Source organism: Sceloporus occidentalis, unplaced genomic scaffold, assembly GCF_023333645.1.
Source record: "Sceloporus occidentalis isolate IW3139 unplaced genomic scaffold, rSceOcc1.0.p SCAF_2, whole genome shotgun sequence".
In the NCBI taxonomy this organism is placed as follows: domain Eukaryota; kingdom Metazoa; phylum Chordata; class Lepidosauria; order Squamata; family Phrynosomatidae; genus Sceloporus; species Sceloporus occidentalis.
Window position 1 is genome coordinate 90,348,789 of NW_028316982.1, and position 26,944 is coordinate 90,375,732.

General features: G+C 38.6%; 1 protein-coding gene across 5 annotated transcripts in view; it reads right to left on the reverse strand.

Annotated features, from left to right (window-relative positions):
* Positions 1-26,944, reverse strand: part of CPEB3 (cytoplasmic polyadenylation element binding protein 3) — a 116,462-nt gene that overhangs the window by 9,872 nt on the left and 79,646 nt on the right. For 3 of the 5 annotated variants that reach the window (XM_089510238.1, XM_089510241.1, XM_089510237.1), the window contains exons 5-9: positions 26,486-26,509; positions 18,281-18,448; positions 15,507-15,596; positions 5,827-5,945; positions 2,451-2,565 (exon numbers count right to left, since the gene is read on the reverse strand). In XM_089510238.1, the coding sequence (XP_089366364.1) occupies positions 2,451-2,565; positions 5,827-5,945; positions 15,507-15,596; positions 18,281-18,448; positions 26,486-26,509 (516 nt within the window). The remainder of the gene's footprint in view (positions 1-2,450; positions 2,566-5,826; positions 5,946-15,506; positions 15,597-18,280; positions 18,449-26,485; positions 26,510-26,944) is intronic. The other 2 variants (XM_089510242.1, XM_089510239.1) reach the window with 1 other exon arrangement.

A 26,944-nucleotide genomic window follows, 5' to 3' on the forward strand; every position in this document is an offset into this window, starting at 1 on the left:
GCTCATTCTGAGGCAAAGATAGCTTTTCAAAAAATCATTAAAAAATGTTTTTACTTGGGGTGGGGTGGGGCTTCAGAAATGTGGAAATGCTTTCTATATTCCCTAGAGATCATTTGGGGGGCATTTGGAGCCCCTAGGAGCACAACAATGTTCCTAGAGGCTGCATGTGGCCCTTGGGCTGCACTCTGCCCACCTGTGTTTTAAGGAAAGCATTGCTCAGAGTCATGGTGATTCCCAGCTTGCTTTTAATTTTCATATAATATAATAAGTCATTGTTCTAAGCATTTTATGACAATGAAGTGTCTTTATTTCCAGTTTTGCATTAGGTTTTCTATCTTTCAGACAGCACATGCTGAAAAATGGAAAGAAATCAGAGAGGAGGGAAAAAAGGGTAATAACAGGAAGAGTTGAACAAAGCAGATGCAATTCCCACCCAGGAAAGCAGCAGATAATGAGCAGTATTAATTCTCAAACTATCTGCGTCTTCACAATATTTCTGACTGAGAATTGTAGTGAATACTCCCTTTTCAATGTAAATGCAATTTAGATAAAGTCTTTAATTTTTTTTTGTACAAATGTAACGTAGTAGTACTTCATTAACTTTTCTATTTCTTATCTGTCTTCTCTCTCTCTCAAAGCTCTTTTATAATGTTTACATGTATCAACACAAGAAGCAAAAATACAAGAAAAACAAGAAACGAACAAGGGAAAAAAAACCCTCTTCTGTATCAAAATTGTTGAAATCAACTCAGGGAGAATATAATGACATAGACTTATATTGCCCAAAGAATCTAAAACAAGAAATGTAATTGAATAACTATAGAAGAAACAAGCATCTTTTAAAAATGTAACCCAAAACAATAAAATAAAATGCAGTCAGCCGGACTGCATATACAGAAAATGAGAGAAGTGCACAAATGCCTACAACTGTTCCATTGTTATGCTTTGAGATCAGAAATGGGTCACATTGGGCTCCTGCAATCCCTGCTGAACTTCAGTTATGAGTAGCAGTAAAACCTCATACCAAATGTTCACATTAACTCAAGATATGGAAGCATCATAAATTTTGTTTTAGTTCAGAATTTCATGTTTAGAAACCTGAAAATGAAGTTGCTCCTGCATTGGAGTGAATGCTGCGCCAGCAGGAAGATTCAGGAAAGAGGTGAAATGGCACTGGATCTGATGGAATTGCCCAACCCTGTTTCAGTTATTTAAATCACTATTTCTATCTAAGTACAGTCAACATTATATATATTATATTTAATGAAGATTTCCTGTAAATTAAGGTGACAAAGGAACTTCAAAATTATCTTAAATAGCTTAGAAAAAATAAATCTCGGTAATAGTTGAAATGGATTATAGAACAATCCAATGAAAATTCATTCATTACATATGCATGAAATACCTGGAGAAATTCCAAATCCAATTTAAAATCCAATTTAACATTTTAAAATGAAAACCAGCCATGCTTTAAGACAATATGAAGACCGGCTTATTTCATATTACAGAAAGGCAGAATATATATGGCTGAAGATACCTCAAGATTTTAGACTTGTATAATCAAAGCCCTTACCTAAAAGTCCTAACTGTCAGAGGAACAGAGAATAACATTATTCAAAGCAGGATTCATTCAGGCTTCTTAAAGTATGATACAAAGCCATCTATTTTTTTAAAAAACCCACAGATGCTCAAAATTTGAGCCTATTGTGCTACAAAATGTCTAAATTAGGGGTGCACAACTTTAGTGGGCCTAGGGGTCAATTGCCCCCTCTGTCCTGTGTTCTCCCTTGCCACTGCATTTCAAAGTTACAAGCTAAAACTTATAACTACAGATAGATAGCCTAGATAGGTAAAAGTTTCAGTCTTCAAAAACAGCTTTACTTTTTCTGCCCAGGAACAACCCTTTCCTAGCTACTTTTTCACTGATAAATTAGAAAATATGGTCTCCCAGTTTCCATAGTTTTCCTTGTGTGGCTTGGCAAAAACAGCTTGAGAAGGATGACTATGAGTTGAAAATTAACCAGGAAGAAAAAAGGCTTTGGCATTATCTTCTCACCTGCCATGTTTCTTGTCAAATGCAGACTAACTAGGGTGCTCTCATTTTTGAAGTGGCATAGCATGGTAAATGGACTCCCAACTGAGTTCTCCATAACATCTGAAAGTGGCATTGTCCCTCTGAAAACTACTGAGTTTATTTTCTTGGTAGGGGACACCTCGAACTAGAGAAACTAGAGAAACAAGTTTGGCTTGCAGTCTGAACTTTTGATCCCTCCTGTCCCCTTCACTGTATAGTTTGCAACATGTTTTTCCTACTTCAGACAGAAGCCACACTAACACTAGAAAAACACGTCAAGCATCCTGAAAAAGAGAGGCTATTGAGAGACTATTATTGCATCAAACGTTAGGCAACCATTTATAACACTAGCATTTTGGTCTGCAATTTCACTCACCAGCTCGAAGGGGTCGTGGAACTCCTCCAACAAAAATAGTTTTTCTGGGGTCTAAAGGTTGAGAACCATCCATTACAAAGTCACTGTCACTTAAGTTCCAAGGTCGTATTTGCACCTGAAAAAGCCAAAAGATTCAATATTTAATTGGCTTTTGGAAAGCTGTAGAAGGGAATTTTAATCCACTGATGTTTTTTAAAACATCAAGCTATATTATTATACTGCATAACCAGTATTTATTCTGTGTTGATAAAACTGATGAAAATAAGAACACTTAGAATTAAACATTACAGGAAGAAATATATGCCACATCTGAAGACTTATAAGACAAGCAGAAGCTCTCATCTATGCCCAAGGACACAAGCAGCTGGGTTGCCCTTATCTATCGCTGTTATCTCCAAGGTATTTACTATCACTAGAATAGCTATTTTGTATGCTCAAACTAAGTTGGAACAGCATTCTCTGAAGATGCCAGCCACGGCTGCTGGAGAAACATCAGGAATAAACTGTTCTAGACCACAGCTTCATAACGCGAAAAACCCTTAAAAAACTAAGTTGGAACACCTATACTAGAGTAACAAAAGTCTTCCAAATATAGATATGACGTCTGATGTATGCAGAACTTCTGGCTTAGCAGGTAATGAATAATCTCTGGGTGCCACATTTCAACTTATGGGTCAGATCCATAACTACCAATCACAACATTAACTTGCCTTGAAAACAAGTACAACCTGCCTAAATTTAGTGTGAAGAGGTCCATCACTGAATGGGACCTGGATAATTAACTCTTGAGCAGCATGGCGCAGCACCTGTCATTTATATGTTTAGGATTCTGGAAAATGCTTACGACTTTCTAGAAAGCCATGTGGTCTGCATATAGGTCCACAGACTCTGAATTAAGGAAAGTTAAGTCATGTGAGGGAAACATCACTGTTGAGCTATCCAGGGCGGGTTACAGACCACCATTTAGTACGTATTCTATACGTACTAGGGTTAGGAAGGGGCGGTGCTTCCGCACCCCCCTAACCCTAGTACGTATAGAATACGTACAAGATGGCGGCGCCCTGTTCATACGGGCACCGCCATCTTTACGTATCGGATGCTGTGCGTCCGAACATGTCGCAGCGCTAATGACGTCGCGAATGCGCTCCTGTCGCCTCGCGACGTCATTAGGGCGCCGCAAGAAGAAGCTCCATTTTGGAGCTTATTTTTTGCTCCGTAACGGAGCCGCGCGGTTTGGCTGCGACGGCTCCCTTACGGAGCAAACGGCGGTGGCGGCAGACTGCCTCAAAGCGGCGGTCTATAACCCGCCCATCTGCTGTAACCTAAGAGTAACTGAACATATACACAAAGAATAAATGTGCAAAAAGTTTTATGATGTGAAATGAAGCCTGATTTCCCATTCACCTGCAAAACTTGTGCTCCTCAGATGATACCGAAACCCTGTAGACTGAGGGCTGATTAGGGTGATTTAGTTTATCTTTTTACAGCAAAAATATACAAATACGTAACAGAGTACTATAATGTAAGAATGAAATATATGAATAAGAAAATTAATTCATTATTTTTAACAGTCCTCTAAGGCTGAGAGAGTGTGACTTGCCCAAGGTCACCCAGTGGGTTTAAATGGTCGAGCCAGGATTTGAACCCTCGTCTTCAGAATTGCAGTCCAACACCAAAACCACTACACCATGCTGGCTTTTTAAAATACTACATTTATTTATAGCAACAGCTCTATATCTCTATCTATACCTATATCTGTATCTATCACCAGCTGCCTGTGATCCAGACCTTGGATTATTTATTTTATTTTATTTGTTAAAACACAACATTCTCTTATTATATGAAACTATCTCCTCTTTTCAGCATTAATTACAAAATCATTCTACAAATAATTCATGCAAATGCAAACATAGACCATGGATTATAGAGAACGTTTCATAAGTATCCCTCACATTCTGAAAGTTGATAGATTTTTAACTGCAAGGCTTTCTTCATTTTAGTAAATATTCCATATATATTGAAAACTAAGGAAAAAGTGGGTGGTGAAGGAATTAACTCATTTACTTAGGCTAAGAGGATTGCTGAAATGGAAAACATTTACTTTGTCCATTTAAAAAGGCAGATGGTTGAATCTGGGACAAAACTGTTGGGTTGTTTGAATGTGGCAATCCATAAAAATGTAATGTTGATAAGCCTTATAAATTCTTTAGTTTGGAGGATTCAGGGGCTTGTTGTCCAGTATATATGGAAAGCACCAGCTTGGGAATAATATATAAACCATGAAAACTAAAGTATGACTATTATATAGACTTTCTACAGCTATTAATTTTTATTATTATCCATACGCTTTTAAAATTGTATATATAAAAAAGACAAAGTCATGGTTTATTTGCTAAAAACATTCCTATTAGAGTACTCCACCATAACACCTTTGTGGGAAAAGTGACATAAAAATCAGGGCATTCATACTGATGACCAATCCTATAGAGATCATGCTCATACCATCTTCTCCCAATTTTACAAGGCAAGAAACAGTGTGAGCAGGTTTGCCCAGAGATTAAACATCAAAGGATATAAAGCAGGAGTCTAACACTGTTTTGCTTATAGGATTATCTGCAAATGAAGGCAATATGAAAAGTACTATCCAGATATTTAAATATGCACTGCCTGTACCTATTTATTCTAAGCAGCACACTTACGGGTACACTTTTAAGATATATATTTTTAATGTTTAAATCTTACTTTTCCTATGGTACTGCCAGTTTGCCTAAAAATGTAGGGAAAAAGCCATTTTTTAATATCTAGAGCACTCCAACATTAAGCAAAACCATCTTGAAGAATGGTTTGTAAAACAAACACAACTGGATCACATTGCAAGCCAAACATTGATGCAAATATGGGTGATAACCTCTAATGAATTAAACAAACCCATGTTTTAAACAGGGTGGCAATTGAGGGATAAAAAGAAATGTACATAAAGTGACTGCATTGCGACACATGAGGAAGCTGTTTCAAACAGATACCAAGCTTATTGATGAGTTCTAGTACCTGGATCAGCACATTAAGCCATTAAAGAACACTAAAGCAAACAACTAGACTCAAGTCTATGAAATTTGTGCTACCAACTTCTTTCTTTCTCTCAGTTCATCTCAAGGGGGTTCAACATCCCTTTGCATACCGATCTAGTCTAACACAGCTATGTCTTTGAGTAAAGCAGATAGTATGAAGAGCTTTCATATTTACAGACATCTTAGAGTCTTTCATGGACAATACCTATTCGCAAAAGCCAAGTAAAATGATACTGAATGGTCAATTACTCACAAATGCATTTGGTTTTCAGCTATTCAAGGAAAACACAGTATATCACTCTACTTACTGGTTTGTCCTTGATAGTAGGACTTGATACACATAGGTAAAGTTTCCCATCTTCTTCGAGACAGGCATCTATGAGAGCTTGTACAGAACTTTCCTCCTGGAATAGCAGAAAGGCATAACCTTGGGAAAGAACAAGGTTACAAAGTGAGCACCTGCAAATTCTAGGAAGCACGGCACAATATACTCATACTAAAACACAAAGAGCAAAAATTCTGCAGGACACATGTTGGCCAATAATACACTGAGACACGGCGGATACAAAACACAAAGTTGTTGGGGGGAAAACTGGTCAGAAACATTCTAGGCCTTTCATCCTCCCCCAATCCAGTAATTTTGTTTATGTTCCCATCTAATCTTAAATATATTTCACATTCATAACTGCGTACACGCACACCTTAAAAAAGAAGAAGCTTTGTGCTAAAGCAATAAAGTGAGGGATGCCTAAAGAAGGATACAGTGCAATACAAACAAATGAATAGTATGTGTGCCATTGAACTGTCATGCCTCACAACTGTACAGTAGAAATAGCAGGGTGGTGGAACTGGCCTGGAGCAGAAGCACCCAACTTGTAGGTACGGTATGTTAGACATCCTAATTAGCAGTTGTACACAGCCTCGTTATATTAAAGCAACTGCTTTGGTCAGGCCTCACCTAGAATATTGTGTCCAGTTCTGGGCACCACAATTCAAAAAGGATGTTTACAAACTGAAGTGTGTCCAGAGGAGGGCAACCAAAATGGTGAAAGGTCTGGAAACCATGCCCTACAAACAGAGACTTAAGAGAGCTGGGGATGTTTAGCCTGGAGAAGAGACAGTTAAGAGGTGATATGATAGCCCTGTTTAAGTATTTGAAGGGGTGTCATATTGAGGATGGAGCAAGTTTGTTTTCTGCTGCTCCAGAGAATAGGACCCAGAACAATGGATACAAGCTACAGGAAAAGACATTCCACCTCAACATTAGGAGAAATTTCCTGACAGTAAGAGCTGTCCAGCAGTGGAACATACTTCCTCGGAGAGTAGTGGAGTCTCCTTCTTTGGAGGTCTTTAAACTGAGGCTGGATGGCCATCTGACAGGGGGGCTTTGATTGTGAGTTCCTGCATAGCAGGGGTGGGATTGGATGGCTCTTGTGGTCTCTTCCAACTCTATGATTCTAACTCCAAACAGCACATTGTCAGTCAAAAGTGTAGGCTATAACTCTTCAGATGTTATCCACTTTGTAGGTACAGGATACAATTAGGAACAGGTGTGACCTGAATGCCCCTAGTGATGCTCCTGTTTCTAATTGTATCATGGACCTACAAAGTGGATAAAAGTGCAATATTTTCAGATATTTACATATGATGATGATGAGATTCAAGTGCTGTGAAACACCTGAAGATACATACATTTAGGCTGTGTGTATGATATTGAATTTAAAGATGTAATTTTAATTTTTCTAGTTGTTTATATTACTATTGCCATTACATTCAGTGATATAGGGAATTACAATTTATGAATAATGTTAGTACAAAAAACATTACTAAGATTCTGTATGCTGTGGTATGGGAGAAGGTCAATAGGGGTGTGTATGACATCATGAGTTACCGCACCAGGTAACACCAACCCTCGTGATGGCACTCATTAGAAATAAATAACTCTCTATATAGTTAACAACTGCACTATCACAATCTTTCCACCAATTTAACATAACTGTTTTGTATATGACTGGGCCAAAATAGTATAGTTATAGATTCTATGCAGTCCTATGGGTCTCATGTTTTTCAACATACTACAAATTTTCTCTCACACAGCAAAAAGCATGGCCACAGGTATGGTAAGTATGCAAAATTGATCATTTTTAACAGATACCTAGATTTTCTATGAAGTGTACATTTAGCTGGAGGACATAGGCAACCTTAGATCTCTGGCAAGTGTACCTGTACAGTGCATGTTTTTTTAAAACATACGTTTGCCACATTTGCCCCTAAGACCTTCCAGATGTTCAGTTAATGAAGAAAATGGGAAAAGAAGTGCAGAATTATGGTGGCTCAAATTCACCCTACTTTTGTCGTGTTTGAAAGTGTAAAGAAAGCCAATGCTACTTCTTTGCTGGGTTCCTCACAGAATGGAGAGTGGAACACATTCCTTCTGACCGGTAGAGTCTCCTTCCTCGGGTTCTACTTCTTTAAATTCTCTTCAAACTTTCAGCCAACAATAATTTATTAAGCAATGAAGCTTGCCTGTACAAGTGGGTTTCTTCCCAATGTGCAGTCATTCTGTGGTAACTGAACACCTGAACAGCTTTGTTTTTATGTGTAATTGTGAAATACCTTAGGTGCATTTCTCAGAGATGATGAATGAATCAACTCAAACATGTATCATGAAGAAAGAGGAAAAGGCAGACTAAATTTGAAAATTCTAAAAAGTTGTCTAAAGGTAACAAAGCCTCGTCAATGGAACATGCCACCTAGAAATACTTATGAAATTTGGTATCTTTACTCTTAAAAATATTGTATTTAAATAATTTTCCGCTGAGTGCACCTGCAGTATTTGATGAGAATGGAGAAGAATGCCTTTAAGCAATAACTGTTCAGACTTGACATGTTAAATTTAATAATTTTAAATGTAGGCATATAAACCATAACTATATGCAAGCTTTCTAATGTTATCAGGATGTCCCCAATCCAAATATATTGTTCATAAATTATATTTACTAAAATAGCAGGTTCCATCTCATATAGCTACATATAAAACCATGATGTTGTATCCATTAACTTGGTGAAGTAAGAATGATGTGATACAAGAACACTGGAAAAAGTTGAAACGTTGTGCTATATTTTTTTTCTATATTATTGTTTTCTTAGTCAAACACATGAACACAAACTTCAGAAATACATTTAAGAAATTTACTACAGGTACTAGCATAAATAGTCAGTACTCCCAGGTCAGTCCTATTTTATAGCTTTGTAATGTTATGCTTTGAACACTAATAAAATTGCACTTCTTAAACCCAAAGATGAAATGAAAAGTCAAAGAAGCTGATTTTAAAAAATAAGAACCCAGAGGTGATCTTTAAAAATCTGCAGACTTTCATTTTAAGTATAGCTGTGCTGTGAGTGGCTTTCCAAAATACATCAAAGACTTTAGCACTAAAGAAATTGCAAAATAGAAGAGCCTAATCTTACTTTAGCTACTACAGAAGAGTGATATTACATATTACTCTGTGAAGCTAAAGTTCCTCTTGAGAGAGTGGCAATGTACTATATAGCCAGCTGATTCATTTAACTAAGAGAACACTATATAAACCATTTCAGAGGAAGAAAAATTAAATAATCTAATAGTCTATGTATTACCCTTCTCAAAGAAAACCATAGGAATTTTTAAACATAAAATACATTCTTCTCTATTGCTTTTAGATGTCTTTCTATTGAAACTTTAAACTAATATATGCAGCATCTTCATCTCTGCAGCACAAATAATGCAGAATTACTCCTAGCTCTGTTAAGAATAAAAGTTAATCTATAAATTGGAGGGGGAAAAACAGAATGTAATTCTTGCTAGGGAAAAAGATCTATTGTTGATGGAGTTTTAATACATTTCACTGTTGTTTTGCTTGTCAGCAGTTCTATAAAGTACTGACGCAGGCTTAGCTAGGAGGCTAATCAGATGATTTCCCTGCAAAGGTGAGATTCAACCCAATTCTAAGATCAGTACTACATGAGAGAAAGCTATATCAAGAGACTGTCTTTATTTCAGACTATATTAATTTATTTAACTTTATTTTTAAAATTTATATCTTGTATGTTAGCGTAATTTAGATAGAAATGTAACATGTGTCATTATAGCAGGAAAGACAGTGACCAGTTGAGCTGCTCGGTCTGCTATCCAAATGGGCACCAAGCCACCAAGGTGCACCTTTCCATTGTGATCATTCTTTACCTTTATAATAGATTTTAATCAGACAGCCCTTCAAATAAACAACTGTTCTCTGTAAAATCGGGCCAGGGACGTAGCCAAGGGGGAGGTCTGTGGGGTCCGGACCCCCCTTCTGTGAATGGTGCGTGCAGCCATGCCGCCACACCCAAGCCCCATTATAATGATGGCACTTAGTCTGGAACCCCTCCCCCTTTCCCAAAATCCTGGATACATCCCTGATAGGGCACATGACTACATTCCATCAAAGTTAGCTTTTCAAGGAAAAAAGTCAAAACCACAATGAAAAGCACCTTCATTAACCTAATTAGGCTTCTGAATTCAACCTACTTCTCGACAGAAACATACACATATAATAAACAAACTTTGGACAGGATTCCTCCTGAGTTAATGGGCCCCAGTGTGAGTGATTTGACAGTTTAAAGATCCATGCAAGGAGGCATCCAGGATCTTCATGCACATGTTACACAGTTGTGACAATAACAGAAGGGTGGCAGTAGCCACCTGCTTCTTGTATACATAACTTCTTATGCCACCAGAGAAGGAGATGGTCATCTGACATGTGGCTGTCTCCCAGGAGTTCTCATAGGCAGGGCAATATGGGATGCTCTCCTGGGATTCCAATCCAAATATTTACTTTAAAAAGATTATTTTTTTTTAACAAGTATATTTATATGTCTGTATGTTGATGATGTCAACTGCCCTCGAGTCAATCCTGATTCATGGTGATCCTGTGGATGAGACACCTCCAAGACTCCCTGTCCTCTACTGATTGCTTAGGACCTCCAGCTTTATATCCATGACCTCCTTAATAGAGTCTATGCATCTAGTCTGTGGTCTTCCTCTCTTTCTATGTCCCTCTACCTTTCCTAGAATTATTGTCTTTTTCAATGAATCGTGCCTTCTTATGAGGTAGCCAACGTACAACAGTTTCAGCTTAATCATCTTGGCTTCTAGGGAGATTTCTGGCTTGTTCTGTTCTAGGACCCATTTGTTTGTCTTTTTGGCTGTCCATGATATCCTCAGCACTCTTCTCTAGAACCACATCTCAAATGAATTAATTTTCTTCCTATCAGCTTTCTTCATTGTCCAGCTCTCACATCCATACATGGTGATGGGGAACACAATGGCTTGGACAACTCTAACTTTAGTGCTCAGTTGTATATCTTTACTAGTAGGATCTTTTCTAGTTCTTTTATAGCTGTTCTTTCCATTCCTAGTCTGATGGAAGAACTGTGGTTTGTTTATCCCTCTCCACTCGCAGCAGGAGCAATAGCCAGTATGCATGATGATCATGCTGTTTGCATAGGAAAATTAAATTCTCTGTAAGTCTAGCTTATCCTTACAACCACATTGGACTATATATTGTTCCCTTTGCACTGACTTTGGAAGGAAATAACCCTGTGGGTAGACAAACTTTGTGGTGCTTGTGAGTTTGCACAAAAGAACAGTATCTTGGAAAATATGATTTTAGCTTGACCTTGTTTTAAATTACTGTAAGGGTATAAATTCAATAAACAAATATATTAAATAAATAGCAATTACCTTTGCACATTGGCAACGGGGGGAGGCATAATTAGGAAGCAGGGGTTAGAATTCAAGTGAAAGAGAAACATTTGAGAAAGATTAGAGGAGTGTCATCATTCTGCCTGATTAAATGTGACAAATCATCTATAACTTATTCTGCTAGAACTGCCAAAAGGAGTTCTTTCAATCCCCAATTCTGAATCATCTTATTAGTAACAGAAAAATTTCTCAGGGGATACAAGGATACAATTGATCCTTTCCATTACAGGAAAAATCTCCACTCTGACAATACAACAAGAAATTCAAAGATTGAAAGACTTCTGAAAGCAAAACTAAGGGTGAAAACTGGAAGTGCATAAACTGAGAAGGTAAGCACACCTTTGCTAGCATTCCCAGTTCCTAACCCACAGCAGTTTATCTGGTTGGTGTCATGAAGAACTTTACCACGAGCAGATTCTTGCTGTATTGTGCACCAGCAATAAGAGAAACTTGTCAATCATCTTTCTAGGATCTAATCACAGAACCTCCCCTTCATATAAAGGTTTTCCTTCATCTAAGGAAATATTCCAGCCTTAACATTTGATGTAGCATAACTGTGGAGAACTGTACTTTAGAACATTCTTGTAGATAACACTTTTAGAGCATTCTTACAGTGTTGCACAATAACAGCTCTACAGCTAAGGTAAATGCATATATGCCGGAAGTATATGGAAGGACTACTCAACATTTTTTTAAAAAAACACAACAATCCTGCTTTTAGCAATTTGAAATAGCATTTGATCTCAGAACAGACAGAGATTAATTTTTAAAGTACCCTGATATCAGGCTGAGTCAGAATAGTGCTCTGGAATGAAGACATGAAGGAATGTACATAAAAAACCTACACAAACATCTACACAAGCACTAAACCTTTTAGAAACAGACAGAATGGTCCAGCAAATGTCAATTAAGTACCTATTTAAAGCTTACCTGACAAGCAAAGTTTACAATAATCATGCTGTAGGGTTTATTTTGAAAGCTCTGACAGCTCAGAAGTCAGTTATAAATAATCTGGAACAGTTGTGACCCAGCGTTGTTTAGCACTTTCGGACAGATATTCAGGGCAACTGGCAGGAGCCTGGAAAACTTTCCCCCATATTAGAACCATGATAAAAATAGCAAAAGACTGTTCTCTTGTCTTATGCTAAAACAGATCTTACTCAAGAATATTTTTACAAGCATGACAGAACACTGATTTAGCCTTCCCAAACGTAGAATGCTTCCAATTCAACAACACAGGCCTTTTGTAATTCAGCAACAATTAAATATATATGTTAAAGCAACAGCAAAGATACTAGCTTGGATCCAGAATTCCTATATAGCAATTATCACTGATGGCTTGTTGAGGTTTCCTTGTGCCTCCTGAAACTTCAGTCCTCAGGAGCAGGGGACCCTCGGAAAAAATGTGGGTGGTGGCAAAAATCAAGCCGCTTCCTACAGGATTGCAGTATTTTCTATGAATGGAGGAAGCTCTCTTTTTTACAGAAAATTCTTCAACTTTGGATCTAACCTAGAGATAATTACGAGTTGCTAGGTAAGGCAGAAATCAGAATTATTTAAGGCTCTCTTACAAATTTAAAATAAAATCAAAGCATGCTACAAACACTATTTGGGGGAAAGGTAACATTTTAAAAACCCACTCAAACTAGAAGAGAATCATAAAATCAAAGAGTTGGAAGAAACCACAAGGGCTAACCAGTTAAACCCCCTGCCATGCAGGAACTCTCAATCAAAGCAGCTCTTACTGTCAGGAAGTTCCTCCTAATGTTTAGGTGGAATCTTTTTTTCCTGTAGCATGCATCCATTGTTCCGGATCCTATTCTCTGGAGCAGCAGAAAACAAGCTTGCTCCATCCTCAATATGATACCCCTTCAAATACTTAAACAGGGCTCTTAACCTTCTCTTCTCCAGGCTAAACATCCCCAGCTCCATTAGTCTCTCCTCATAGGGCATAATTTCTAGATGCTTCACCATTTTGGTTGCTCTCCTCTGGACACACTCCAGCTTGTCAATATCCTTTTTGAATTGTGGTGCCCAGAATTGGACACAGTATTCCAGGTGAGGTCTGAACAAAAGCAGAATAGAGTGGTACTATTACTTTCCTTGATCTAGACCAGTGGTCCCCAAACTGTATCCTTTAAGAGATTTTGGCCTTCAGCTCCCAGAAGCCTCAGCCATGTTGGCCAATAGTCTGGGATTCTGGGAGCTGAAGTCCAAAAGAGCACAGTTTGGGGACCACTGATCTAGACACTACTCCTATTGATGCAGCCTAGAATTGCAGTGGCTGCTGCATCACAGTGTTGCCTCATTTTCAACTTGTAGTCTACAAGGACTTCTAGATCCCTTTCACATGTAGTCTTGTTAAGCCAGGTGTTCACCATCCTTTATCTATACATTTCATTTTTCCTGCCTTAGTGTACCTTACATTTCTCCCTGTTGGTTCATTTTGTTAGTTTTTGGCCCAACTTTCTCATCTATTCAGGTCATTTTGAATTTTAATTCTCTCCTCCTAATTTGGTGTCATCTGTAAATTTGATAAACTTTCCCTCTATTTTTTCGTTCAAGTCATTCATAAAGATGTTGAATAGCACTGAGCACAGGGCAGAATCCTGTGGCACCCTACTGGTCACTTCTCTCCAAGATGAAGAGGAGCATGCTGAGCACCCTTTGAGTTCGGCCAGTCAACCAATTACTAATCTGCCTAACAGTTGAATTGTTTAGCCCACATTTTACTAGCTTGTTTGCAAGAATATCATGGGTGATCTTGTCAAAGGCCTTACAGAAGTCAAGCTATGCTATGTCTACAGCATTCCCTTCATCTACCAAGCTGGTAATTTTATTCAAAAAAGAGATCAGATTAGTCTGGTATGACTTGTTTTTCAGAAACCCATGTTGAATTTTTTGTGATTATGGAATTCGTTTCTAAATGTTCACAGACCCTCTGTTTAATGATCTGGACTAGAATCTTTCCTGCTATTGATGTCAGGCTAATTGGGCGATAATTGTTGGGATCCCCCCCCCCTTTTTTTTTGAAGATGTTCAAAAAGCATCTTCCACTTTTTAGTTCATCCACAAATTATGACCAATTCACTATTCTTTTCTGCATTTAAAACAGTTTGCATTTGTAAAAGATGTCCCAAAACAGGTTTTATCACTTCAGACATTAAAAACCATTTTGGATAAGTGCAACCTTTTTTAACATTAAGTACTGTAATGTATCTGACTTTGGTAATATGCTCACTAGTTTGAAAAGGAACTGTGAATTTTATTGGTTGGTGAGCTTTCAAAAAATTACCACTAGAGATACCGCTCTTCCATTTAAATTTATTTATTTATTTATTTACAGTATTTATACCCCACCCTTCAGCCCTAAAGGATCTCAAGAATGGCTTTAAACCCATCCCTGTATCAACTAAGCTACTAAGTTGTGCTGATTTTTAATCAGGCTATGACTACTATACAGTAAATGTTTAAGAGCTGCTAGAATATCTGTTCTCATATTTCATTTCTGGGTCATGCTGCACTTCTAGTTCAGCAAGTGTCCTGTCCTATCCCTTTAAGGACTGTGCATGCAGTTGTGGCTTTTACTCAAAGACAGAATAGACACTGCAGGATATAATTCCTGCTCTGATTGAGTACTTCTAGGGAATTTGAAAATACATGCTCACGGCCCAATATGAAATACTTAAGTAATAGGGATTGTGCTAATAAGAATAATGCTAGTTAATTTTTACAAAACTATATGCCAGTAACTGTAAGCTCTGTTTAACAACTTAAATACAGGTTTGAACAACTCAAATGCAGCAGGATACCATGATAATTGCTTATATATTTAAAACCATTTATAAGAAGACCAGAAAACACAATGGCAGGGCACCTAGCTATTTACTGCATTAATACTATGAGACAAGCTCAGGTTAACAAAAGGAGCTGATCACAGATGTTTCAAAAACCAAAAGTACAAAGCCAAAATCCCTATATAGCTATATATTGGGGGGGGGGGGGGGGAGGAAAAATATTTATAGACTTAGAAATGAAATTCTAAATTCATTTTTTAAAGTATACAAAAATACTATTTAAAAATGCTTTTTGTGTTCATTTATATTCTACTTTTGATTGCACATTAACTGAAAACTGTGTTAAGCATTCATACATAAAAGGAAGCAGCTTCTTGCCTGAGTAATTTTAAATTAAAATAATTACCTTTAGGTGGAAAATAGGACTTGCTTTCAGCTTTGTGAGGCCAGTCCACCACAAGAGGTCCAAACCTACGAAAGCTGGCAGTGATTTCATCTGTTTAAGAAAAAAACACCAGTATGGTCACCCTTAAAGGAAAAAAGGAAAAACTTAGAACATTCTTCCTTGATATTGGCTCGAAACAGACAGGCTCAAATGAGTGGTGCGAGGCCATGGTGGTGCCATTCGCACCTGGACAGTGGCAACTGCAAGTGCCCGGTCCTAATCCGAGCTGCCACGGCAGTCCTGACCTGGGCCAGCGGAAGGAGTGGATTCTATCCACTCCTTCTTGTTCCGGTTCTTTTTTGTTGGCACAGCCTCAGCCCAGCTTCAGGCCATGTTCAGGGCATGCGTTGTGTAAACAGCACACTCTCAATGCAGCCTGAAGCCGTGCCATTTTGCTCGTCTGTTTCGGGCAATTATCAATCTTTAAAATTAGAACAATGCCAATAGTTTTTCTGTCTTTCTGATATGGAATTAATCTTTACCTGCAACATTACCCCCCAACTCCTCCACCAATGTGCCTGTCCACATTTCTCCTCCATCCATGTGTCTGTTTTCTTCTGTCTCTTGCTCTCTTCTTTAAATAACAACAACAAACAGTAATGGGAAAGAAAATGGTTCCAGCATAACATCCAAGGTGGAATATAGTAATGGCTTTAAACAACCAATTTTATGCCCAGTGAAGTATATGGTAATATACTGGTCTTCTTCTAAGTATTTCTCTAGACATATGTATATCTAGAATACTGCCTGCCTAGGAAATCTCTTTATTACTATAAAATATATTACTCTAAATATCTAACATTAAAGTTTGTTGTTGTTGTTGGTATAGATAAAATAAGTCCAATAAAATTCAAAATGTTTTACACATTCTATATCGTATTAAGTTAATATGATCCTAATCACAATATTTGTCCTGTAATCATTTCTAGCTTGTTTAATTTAAAGTCTTCTCTACTGTGAAACGATACAGAAGGGAGGGAAGGCATAAAGAACATCTACAAATTGCTTGGGATAAAAATATTTCTCTTTGCTTAATAAAGCAGATGGACAGTAAAGTACTCTAATACATTATACTTACATAGGACAACCCTAAAAAAGCAGTCTAAAATATAACCAGATTTTGAATGAATGACCCAAGACAAGCAAATTACGTTTGAACTATCCATTGTTTTCCAAACCTAATTTAATGTATTGATTTTGAACCAATCAAATCCTACAAAGTGTGTGCTCCACAAGTTTTAAAATACTGTCCTTGCCTACATACAGTCATTTTTATCTGCAGAAAATGCCGTAAAATGCCATATAGACTTTGAACCTCAAGGACATTACAGAGGCATTATCACTGATTGAACAGATAAGATTTTTTCCCCCTTAGATTCATCAAACATCATGCTTAAATCTATTTTTATGTGCCACTAAGGGGCAAAACAGAATGGTAAGGAGTGGCTTGAAGTCGCCACTTCTGAAGATAGATTGGGGCCACAGCAAACACATGTCCCAGCCCTAATCTGCCTTGAAGCTGGCTGAAAAAGGAGTGGATAAGATCCACTCTTTTTTTTCCCTAACAAAGAGCTTTTTGTATCCCATTGTACTTGGAAGCTGGCTTTAAGATGCTCTGGCAGCATGCAGCTTGTAAATGCCATGCCACTAGAGCATCTTGAAGCCACCCACGTCTGATGACGCCCTGAAATCATCCTTTAGGTGCTGTCTGTTTGGCTCCATAGTTTTGCTTTTGGTGGTCAGGGTTGTTTTCAATTGAAATTAAAACTGAGTTTTTAAATTATTTTAATTATTCCATGCTTTTATAGTAATTTCTCCCAATATACAGGGTTATACTCTGAAATTAATAATCCTTATAGGTCTGAGACTCAGGATTAGGACAAGATAGGATCCAACAAACCCACAAACTTGTCAAAGGCTCTCATGACTGGCATCCATAGTTTTTTGTGGGTTTTTTGGACTATGTGGCCATGTTCTAGAAGAGTTTATTCTTGACGGTTCGCCAGCATCTGTGGCTGGCATCTTCAGAGAATCTTCTCTAAGATTCTCTGAGATTCTATTCAGAGATTCTCTGAAGATGCCAGCCATAGATGCTGGCTAAACATCAGGAATAAACTCTTCTAGAACATGGCCACATAGCCTGAAAAACCCACAAAAAACCATGAACTTGTATTCATTGACTTTTCCTTAAATATATACCACTTAATCGCAACTACACCTCGCTATTTGCCTTAAGCACCTTTTGCTTTAAGTAAAGATAAAGGTAAACGTATTCCCTGTTGACAAGGTTGTCAAGTCGTGTCTGACCATGGGGGTGGTGCTCATCTCGGTTACTAAGCCGAAGAGCCAGCATTGTCAGAGACTACTGTGTGATCATGTGGCCAGTATGATTGCACAAAATGCTGTTTACATTCCCACCAGAGTGGTACCTATTTATCTGTTTGCATTTGCATGCTTTCAAACTGCTAGGTTGGCAGAAGCTGAGACTAGTGATGGGAGCTCACCCCATCATGTGTCACCTGTTGATTGATCTTGCAATCAACAGAGTCAGTGTCTTAACTACCTGAGCCACTACATTTTGTGTAGTATTATTTGAAAGTATTATTTGATTAATAAAACCTACTGTGTAAAATCTCAAAACAGCCCCATGCTCTCAACTTCAGTATTATTGTGAAGACTGTGAAATTCTGTTACTGCCAACTGCTTTTTAGAAAATATAATTATTTTCACATTACCTTCATCAATGTCGGGAGGCAAACCTCCAACAAACACCTTCCTAGAATAGCGTTCCACCCGTTCACCATTCTGACAGCGGGTTGGAGAACTCAGACCTGATGATAAAGACTGGTCTCCATGACTGTCATCCAAGAAGCCATCTTCAAAAGGAAAGAGTGAAGACCGACCTGTAACAGATTGGGTAGTGACTTAGAAATTTACTGGCTTGAAAACAATTGTGTTAGGATTTTTGAGGGTTTTTTAAGTTTGAGTGCTGGGCCGGCCTAAATTTCAATATTGCAGAAGTATGTGCTAGAATCATGCCATGTGATTGGCTTGGTTACTGCTGTATCTGCTCAGGTCAAATGAGTAACAGACATCTAATATACATGTATCTTAAGCAATATTTTCTCATGTCTTAAGGCATGTCTCACCTAAATCCAGTAAGTTTTTAATATATCTGCTGAAGGAATCATGTTCCAAGCTCAAACAGTATTTAAAAATAAGCCAATTTGTTTAATCAACTTATGCTGTTCAGTCACAGTGATAGATAATTTGTAAGACAGGAAGTCAGTACTTTATAGAAGAAAACCTAATTTATAGTACTCTTACATTTTGTCTTGATGGAGCTTTTTTCACTATATGGAATTGTTGATTAATGTTTTATTTTTTCATCAGAAATAGGGCCATTGAGCTTAGAACTCACTAGAATTCTGAGTAAGTAGGAAAATAATGAAATGAAAAGATATAGTCATTCGTTTAGAAAAAAGAAAAACTGAGTATAAAGCATTACCTTTTCTAATAAATAAAAAGTAGTTAACATTTTACACGCACATACACACAGAGTTATACACTGTGTAAAGACTGATTTATAAAACACACAAACAGCAACAAACTTAATATCCCCAACAGTCATGAACTCATGATCTCTCAAACTGATGGAAGAGATCTTGTGCTTCCCGATTTCTAAAACCCAGGCTTTGTTTTTAAGGACAAGGTACCAAAATTAGAAATAGTTCTGGGCACTAAGTTTGAATCTGACAAGAAAAAAAATCATATTGTACATACTGAAAGACTAGAAATAGCAAACACATCCCTATATTTCAGAGTAGAAAATACAGTAGAAAACAAAATAGAAAATACATCACTGTATTTTAGAGAGAATATGCTGTTTTGAGACCCATTCTTGCAGAAAAGGTGGGATATAAATAAAGATGATGGTGATGATAATGATGATGATGATGATCTTATGAGCCTCTCTGGATGTTGTTGGACAATGCTGGCTAGGGCCAATGGGAGTTTCAGGCCAAGACATGGATATAAATGTTTGCTTTGCTCTCACATGCAGGAATAAAAAATGCTAATAGTTTTCTTCTTATCAACATGAAAGTGATTTTTTTTCTGGCATGCTTGCTGAGAGCTTTTTTGCATTTGCAGTAGAAGTCTTCTGTGAAACAAACTTCTGCTTTTGTTGAGAAGATATCTAAAAATAGAAACTTTGGATATATTGTTTGGCCAGGTCTTTTGTGTCTGTTCTCTGTGTATTTTGCTTACAAAAAGGGAACAGTTTTGAACAGAGTGATTCTGCTGAGATTTGAGTGGAACTGAACAGAAACGGTACTGAGCATATGCAGTGTGGGTTGGGTTGGGTTGGGGGGCTTTAGCTGAAGTAATATAGCGGAAAACTTAAGGTTTCCAAAAATGGCCTGAGCAGGCACAGAGTATCCAATATGTGTGAGTCACAGAGACCATAAAGAATAAATCCCTCCTCCCCGTTTCACTCTCATGATGTCTCCAGTGTGGAAATATGGTTCAATTAGTGTTGCTTCCACAATGTAACCATGCCAGGCTTCCTATTGTGTACCAGGGTGCCTACTCAGGCAAATGTTTCCCTTCTTAGGATATGATGTTTTAGCACTGGACCACCATCAAGCTTATATGGCCATATTTTCTTGGCTTACTTAGCATATAATACCACAATAGAACACTTGGTTGAGTAGTCAACCAACTACTCAACAAACATGGGCCATATGTCCCAAAAGGCAACCAGTTTCTCAGTGACTGTACACATTTCTCTTGTTTCTTTTCTACTGAACTTCAAGTACTTTGAATTCAGAAAATATCATCAGCCCAATTATTGTACTGAAGCAACAGTGCCCTGAGATTGTACGCACTAGTTATTTAGCCAGTATTATAATGCTATGAGATTTAGCAGATTAATGGGATAATATTTCCTGTTGTCAAATTTTTCACATATTTTAGCTTTTGATTTTGGCAAGTGTCTGTAAAACTGCATTAGCACAAAAATGCTTAACATGATGATTGGGATTAAAATTATTTTCCATACCCTAATTGCCTGTCCCTCCACAATTAATCAGAAAGTTCAATTATCTGTTTTTAACAATAAGATACATCCGTGAAGTGGTTCTTGAACTACAAGTCATAGTCTAAAGGCACATACAAAGATGTGCTCGCATCAAACAGTAATATACACTCTAGTGCCGTGATGGCGAACCTATGCCACGCATGCCAGAAGTGGCACTCCGGGCCGTTTCACCGGGCACGGGCACCGGGGGAAGGAGAAACAGGTACATGAGTGCCCGTTCCTCCTTCTCCCTGCCATTTTCAGACCTCCCGCTGTCTCTCAGAGACAGCGGGAAGGCAGAAAATGGCGCTGGAGAGAAGGAGCCAGAAGCATGCGCGTCTGGCTCCTTCTCCCAGCCTTCAGTTGCCTATTGGAGACAACTGGAGGCTGGGAAAGGGTTGGGGGGAGGCGAAGCGACTGGCACGTGCCAGTTGCTCCTCCCCAGAGACCTTTCCCAGCTTCCAACTGTCTCCAGAAAGACAGCTGGGGACTGGGAAAGGCCCCTGAGGAGGAGCAGTGGCGGCGTGCCGCATCCTGGGCTCCGTCGCGGCCCTTGCAGCCCCAGACCTCCCTCCGGAGAGAGAGATCTGGGGCTGCAAAGGCCGTGGAAGAGCCCAGGAGGCAGTGTGCCAGGTCCTGGGCGCCGTCGCAGCCCTAGACCTTCCTCCGGAGAGAGAGATCTGGGGCTGAAAAGGCCATGGAGGAGCCCAGGACGGCTGCGTGCCCAAGCCCTTCCCTTCGGCTTTCCTTCCCTTCAGCCGAATGGGCCCCTTGGAGCCCATTTGGCCGAAGGAAGGGACCGAGGAGGAGAGGGCGGGCGTACGTCTCCTCCTTCCCTCAGGACTTCATTAGACCTGAGGTGTCCTTCAGAGGACACCTCAGGTCTGGCAAAGCCCTTCAGAAAGGAGCAGGGGCCGCGCGCCTGTTGCTTCTGCCCCTCATGGACCCTTACTGGTCCCCAACTGTCTCTGAGAGACAGCTGGAGGCCAAGGAAGGGCAGGCACGCACCTGTCACCCCCTCTCCTAATCCCCCCCACTTCTAGCTGTCTCTCAGACAGCTGGAGGTCGGGAAAGGGCACAGGGAAAGCCCCGCCCCTGGAGAGTGGAAGCTCCGCCCCAGGCACGGCAAAGCAAAAAGGTTCACCATCACTGCTCTAGTGCATTTTAGAGCTATTTCACTGGGCCATTTGAATTCTCCACGCTTGACCTACAGCATACTCAGATGTGGTGATATCACATAGAGACCACATTCATCCAATATAGATAGAAATTATTCTGAAGAATTAAACATCAGAATAAACTATCCTAAAAGAGCACTGGGATGAATGCCCACTAGCTGCTGAGCTGCAGACAATCTAGCATGATAAACCTTGCATTAATTTAAAATAGTGTACAAATTTAGTACAGATTTAGTAGGGAAAAAATTAACTGAATGACACATTTCCCAGTTGCTTTAATCAATCTCTTTCCTCAACAGTGTGTTGGGACCAAAGCTTGGTATATTAAGTTTGGAAATAAATCTGCCAATTTTCAACATTAGGAAGTAAGAGACTGATTTATTGTTATTAACATTGCTAATCGAAATTACTTAATGCACTGCATTCTAATTACTTATAATTATAGTAGTGGCAAAGCACTAACAGGTTCTCTATAACATGTAAGAAAAACAGACTCAGTAGACCCAAGCCCTTTAAATTGTGTGACCAATAAAGTGCAGGGTGGATGGAAAGCTGAATGGGAGAGATGGCAGGGGAATCCGAGGCAAGGTAATGGGGGTGGGAAGAGGATGAAGAAAACATCTCATTAAATGATCAAACTGCAAACACTGTGTGAGCAAAAACCATAAACAAGTGCAAAGCAGTTCAAGGTAGCTCATTCCAAACGATATATAAAAAGAGATAATAAAATCAATAAATATTAGAGGAGCAAAACCTAAGAGTCACAATGCCCTCCCCCTCAATACAAAAATAACTTCCGCACAGGTCAGTGCAGGGGAGAGGCTCCAGCTTTCAGCTCTAAAGAGTCTAATATTCTGAAAGGATCATAACTGCCTGGCTGAACAAGCAAATAACCTTCCCATCAACCTTCCCCCTCTACTCCATCTCCTTGCCATTTCTCTTCCTCTCTGTTTTCTTGCTTCTAAAATCCATGAAGCAGCAGGAATCTTAGAACAAGAAGCCAGGACAGAGGCATGGGATGCGTTTTTCCCAATCCCAGTCCTGAAGCTTTCTGTCTTCTTGCATCTGGCCAACCCATTCTTACCAATTTCAGAAGATCTAAGAGTATGAATAATAATTATAATTATAATGAATTATCATTGTTATAATAAATTATAATAATTTTAGTGTTAATCAGACAATCTACAGAGTGTTACCATGTGTGTGGGGATCTGATGAATGGGTAATTTTATAAATTGAATAAAAATATTTTTCAAGATCTATGGGGAATTATACTTATCATGCTGGTTTCACCACTATAACTAATATAATCAACATATCAATTTATAGGTAAAAAAAACAGAATGGGAAAGAGTAGCCCTTGTATAGCACTTGTGTAGCACTTGAATGAAATGCAGATAGCAATAAAGCACTGAAAGAAAATATAATTGCAAATGTCTGCTCTGCTCCGCATTCTTAAGTTTCAGATACAAAACTTTGTGCCTTTTAAACAGCCTAGCCAAACAGTCATCTTTCACCTGAGTATATTTACTTGATTTTAGAAAAAAGTTATTTAGAAAAGCCAGTGCAGAAAAGATATAATATGAAATATCCCTTAATTAATGGCCAGATTGTACTACAGCCATGGGAATCATAATCCTTTACTGTCCTTTTAATTTGGTGACCAGACTTCAGATAAAATTATATTCTGGTTAGCATAAACTAAATTACAGACTGGTGTTAGTGCCAAAAGTCTATATCACATTAGAGGTGGTGAGAAAATATGAACACAGAAACCTGTCTATAGGCTGGCTGCTTAACTACTAAATCATTTCTAAGAATACAGACATAAGACTATGCTGGGATTTGTAGTTTAGGGAGGGGTATTTAGAATTCTTAAGACATATTATTCCAGTGCTTTCCCAAATTATAAATCCCAGGATTTCGCGGGATGCATCCATAGCACTTAAAGTGGAATCATACCAGTTCAATTCTGCAATATCAGAGGTCCCCTGATGTGCCCCCTTCTAAAATTTTGACAACAGGGGCAAGATACCAATGTGCCACAGGTACTATACCAGTAAGATGCCAGAGGACAAAATTACCCAAATGATCAAAAAAATAAATAAAAAGAAAGCAGGGGGGAAAGAGAAGGAGAGTATTTGGGGTTTACACTAGACAGAAACACTGAAAGTATGCCTGATGTAACACAGCAGTCAAGAAGGCAGTGAATGAGAAGGCAGGGGCTAAGCCAGGGGTAGGCAACCTGCGGCCCACGGGCCGGATGCGGCCCGGCGAGGCCTTGGGACCGGCCCCAGCCCAGTCCTGCCACCAATTGCCACCAGGGCCTTTGGGGGGCAATTGTCTATAGAAGCCTCAGAAACATGCATTTATATTAACATTTTTTTAAAAAATCAGCAAATTTTTTCGCGTGTCCTCCATTTTTAAAAAAAGTGTCTTCCATTTGAAAATTTTGTCCTACATTTGTCCTGGTTTATTTATATATTTAATTTTTAAAAAATATTTAGTTATTTATTTTTTGGCTTCGGCCCCCCAGTTGTCTGAGGGACAGCAACCCGGCCCCCGGCTCAAAAAGATTGCCTACCCCTGGGCTAAGCCCTCTGAACATCTTCTTACCAAATAACTTTATTGCCTAGCTGTGAGGCAGGGATGGGCCAACTGTAGATCCACAGATGTTTTTTGACTACAGTTCCCATAATCCACCAATGTTAGCAAGATTGCCTAGAGGTAGGGTTGCCATAATTGTCCACTAAAACCTGGGACAAAATGTAGGACAAAATCTAGACCAAACTGTAGGACAACTGCAGGACAAAACTCAGCCCAAAATGTAGGACATTTAAGGTCCTCAATTTTTCTTAAATGTCCTGCATTTTGGGCTGAGTTTTGTCATGCAGTTGTCCTACAGTTTGGTCTAGATTTTGTCCTACATTTTGTCCCGTGTTTTAGTGGACAAGTATGGCAACCCTACCTAGAGGTGATGGAAGGTCTAGGACAAAAGCATCTGGAAAGCCTCAGTTGCTCACGCCTGATGTTGGATTTAAAACACTGCTCTGTGCAGGTGCAGAATGCATATGGAGGACTGCCTAGAAACTGTGAAGAAGGAAATTCTCTTCCAACTCTATGTATTCTCTCTAGAAATCTCTAAGTCCTTCAGCACAGATTCTGGTAGATGTTAACCACAGAGTCATGCTGGAGGACCTAGAGATTCTTAGAGAGAACATATTAATCAAATCCTTGACTAATAAAATCTGCAAAAGTCAAAGCCACAAATGTGGAAGGCCAGCTGTACAGCTCTTTGTACACACAGAACTACAGAGACTTGGAGCTGTTATGTGAATGCAACCATCACCAGGAGTGAACATGTCATATTCCCCAGATTTAAACAAAAATTATTTTGAGCTATTACAGATGTGCTTAGGAAAAACTGCATAAAGTACACAGGACGTTGTTCACATGGTTTGGTCTGGTGCAATTTAAAACATACACACACACACACATTCAGTTGTCTAGGAAGATCCAAGCCAAATTCAACGATGGAATGGGAGGAGAGGATCTCTAACCATTTCCCCCAAACACAGTTTTGACTGAACTGGAGTTCTTACGTCTGTTGTTAACAGTAAAAGGAAAACATCTAGTGAGATAGCAGGCACAGTAGGGAAATTCTGATCAGAACTGCAGCAGGCCATATGATTCATGTCCCTTTCCACACCATGGTCTTAGTCCAGTTCCCCTCCCCTCCCAGGCATGCTGGATCACAACATGTGAAGAATAATGTTACACAGTTTGGCTTTAAATGTCCCGAAGCACAGCAACACTGATACAATACATTTGTTCACATACTGGAAGCTTCTTCAGATACCTGTTAAATAATTTTGAAATTTCAATTACATTTTTTTCTTTCTGATCTTTTAAGTGGAAGAGTACATAGATGCTTGTCCATGTGTGTGCTCATGTAGTTCTTTAAAGAAAAAAGATGGTAAAATATTACTTGCTTATCATAGCAAACTGACAACATTTCAAGAGTATTTTTTTTCTTTTTAAAAAATTAGGCCAATTTTCCTCTGAATAGCATCTGCTACTCTCATCCAGCAGCATATTGTTGTTAGTCTTTAAGAGAAACCAACAAAATATCTCCTTCCACCACTTTCTCACTCCAATATTTTAATTTACCATATATACTCAACTATAAGTCAACTTCATGTATATGTCAACGGCAGGTTTTGGAGCCAAAATTATGGATTTTGACATGACCCATCGATAAGTTGAGGGTAAAACTTAGGGACATATAACAAAGGATCTAAAGGATGAAGCAAAGGAAAACAATGCCAAAAAACTTACAATATTCTCAAAGGCATGTTTGTGCTCATACTAAAGAGTGTATGGATGAGTGATAGACTGGAGTCAATAGTTCCTTTTTAAAATAAGAGTTAAAGTACAGTACTTACATTGACTAGTGAATAAGTCGGCTCAGGTTTTTTGGGTCAATTTTTTGACTAAAATTTCTAGACTTATACATGAGTATATAAAGTAATTATAAAATTACTGAAGCAGAATCAAGGTTTAGTACCATTGTAGCAATAAAGGTTGTCATTCCAGTTACCATAAAGAAACAATGAATTGTACACAGCCCAAATTTGACACTCCCATGATAATGTTTAATAAAATTGTAAAATAATTTTTACCTCGTCTCCGTCCATAGCTCCTGGCTGCATGTAAATACAGAAAAATATAATGGGTGGGTGGCATAATATTAATTGCTCTATTTACAGGTTGTTGTTGTTGTTTTTTAACAAAATCAATTTTTGGACAATGTAGCTCAGGTGATTCAAACATTCATAGAAAAAGCATACACAGCTCAACATAAAAATTTGAGTCTCTGAAGCACCCACATGGTACCAAGTCACCCGCTAGCAAAAACCTGCAATAGGTTTCTAAAGGGAACAGGAATCTATGTAAGTTTACTAAGAACAGCAAATAGACTGTTTTCATTTTCTGATACCATTGCCTCCATGCAGTAATCATCCCATTTGCACTTATTCTGTATACTCCTTTTCTGTCATCATGAACTAGATAAAGCAACAGCTAAATGGCTGGGGGAGATCGTCAAAATGTGTGTGTTTTATAATGTGAAGTCAAAGGCT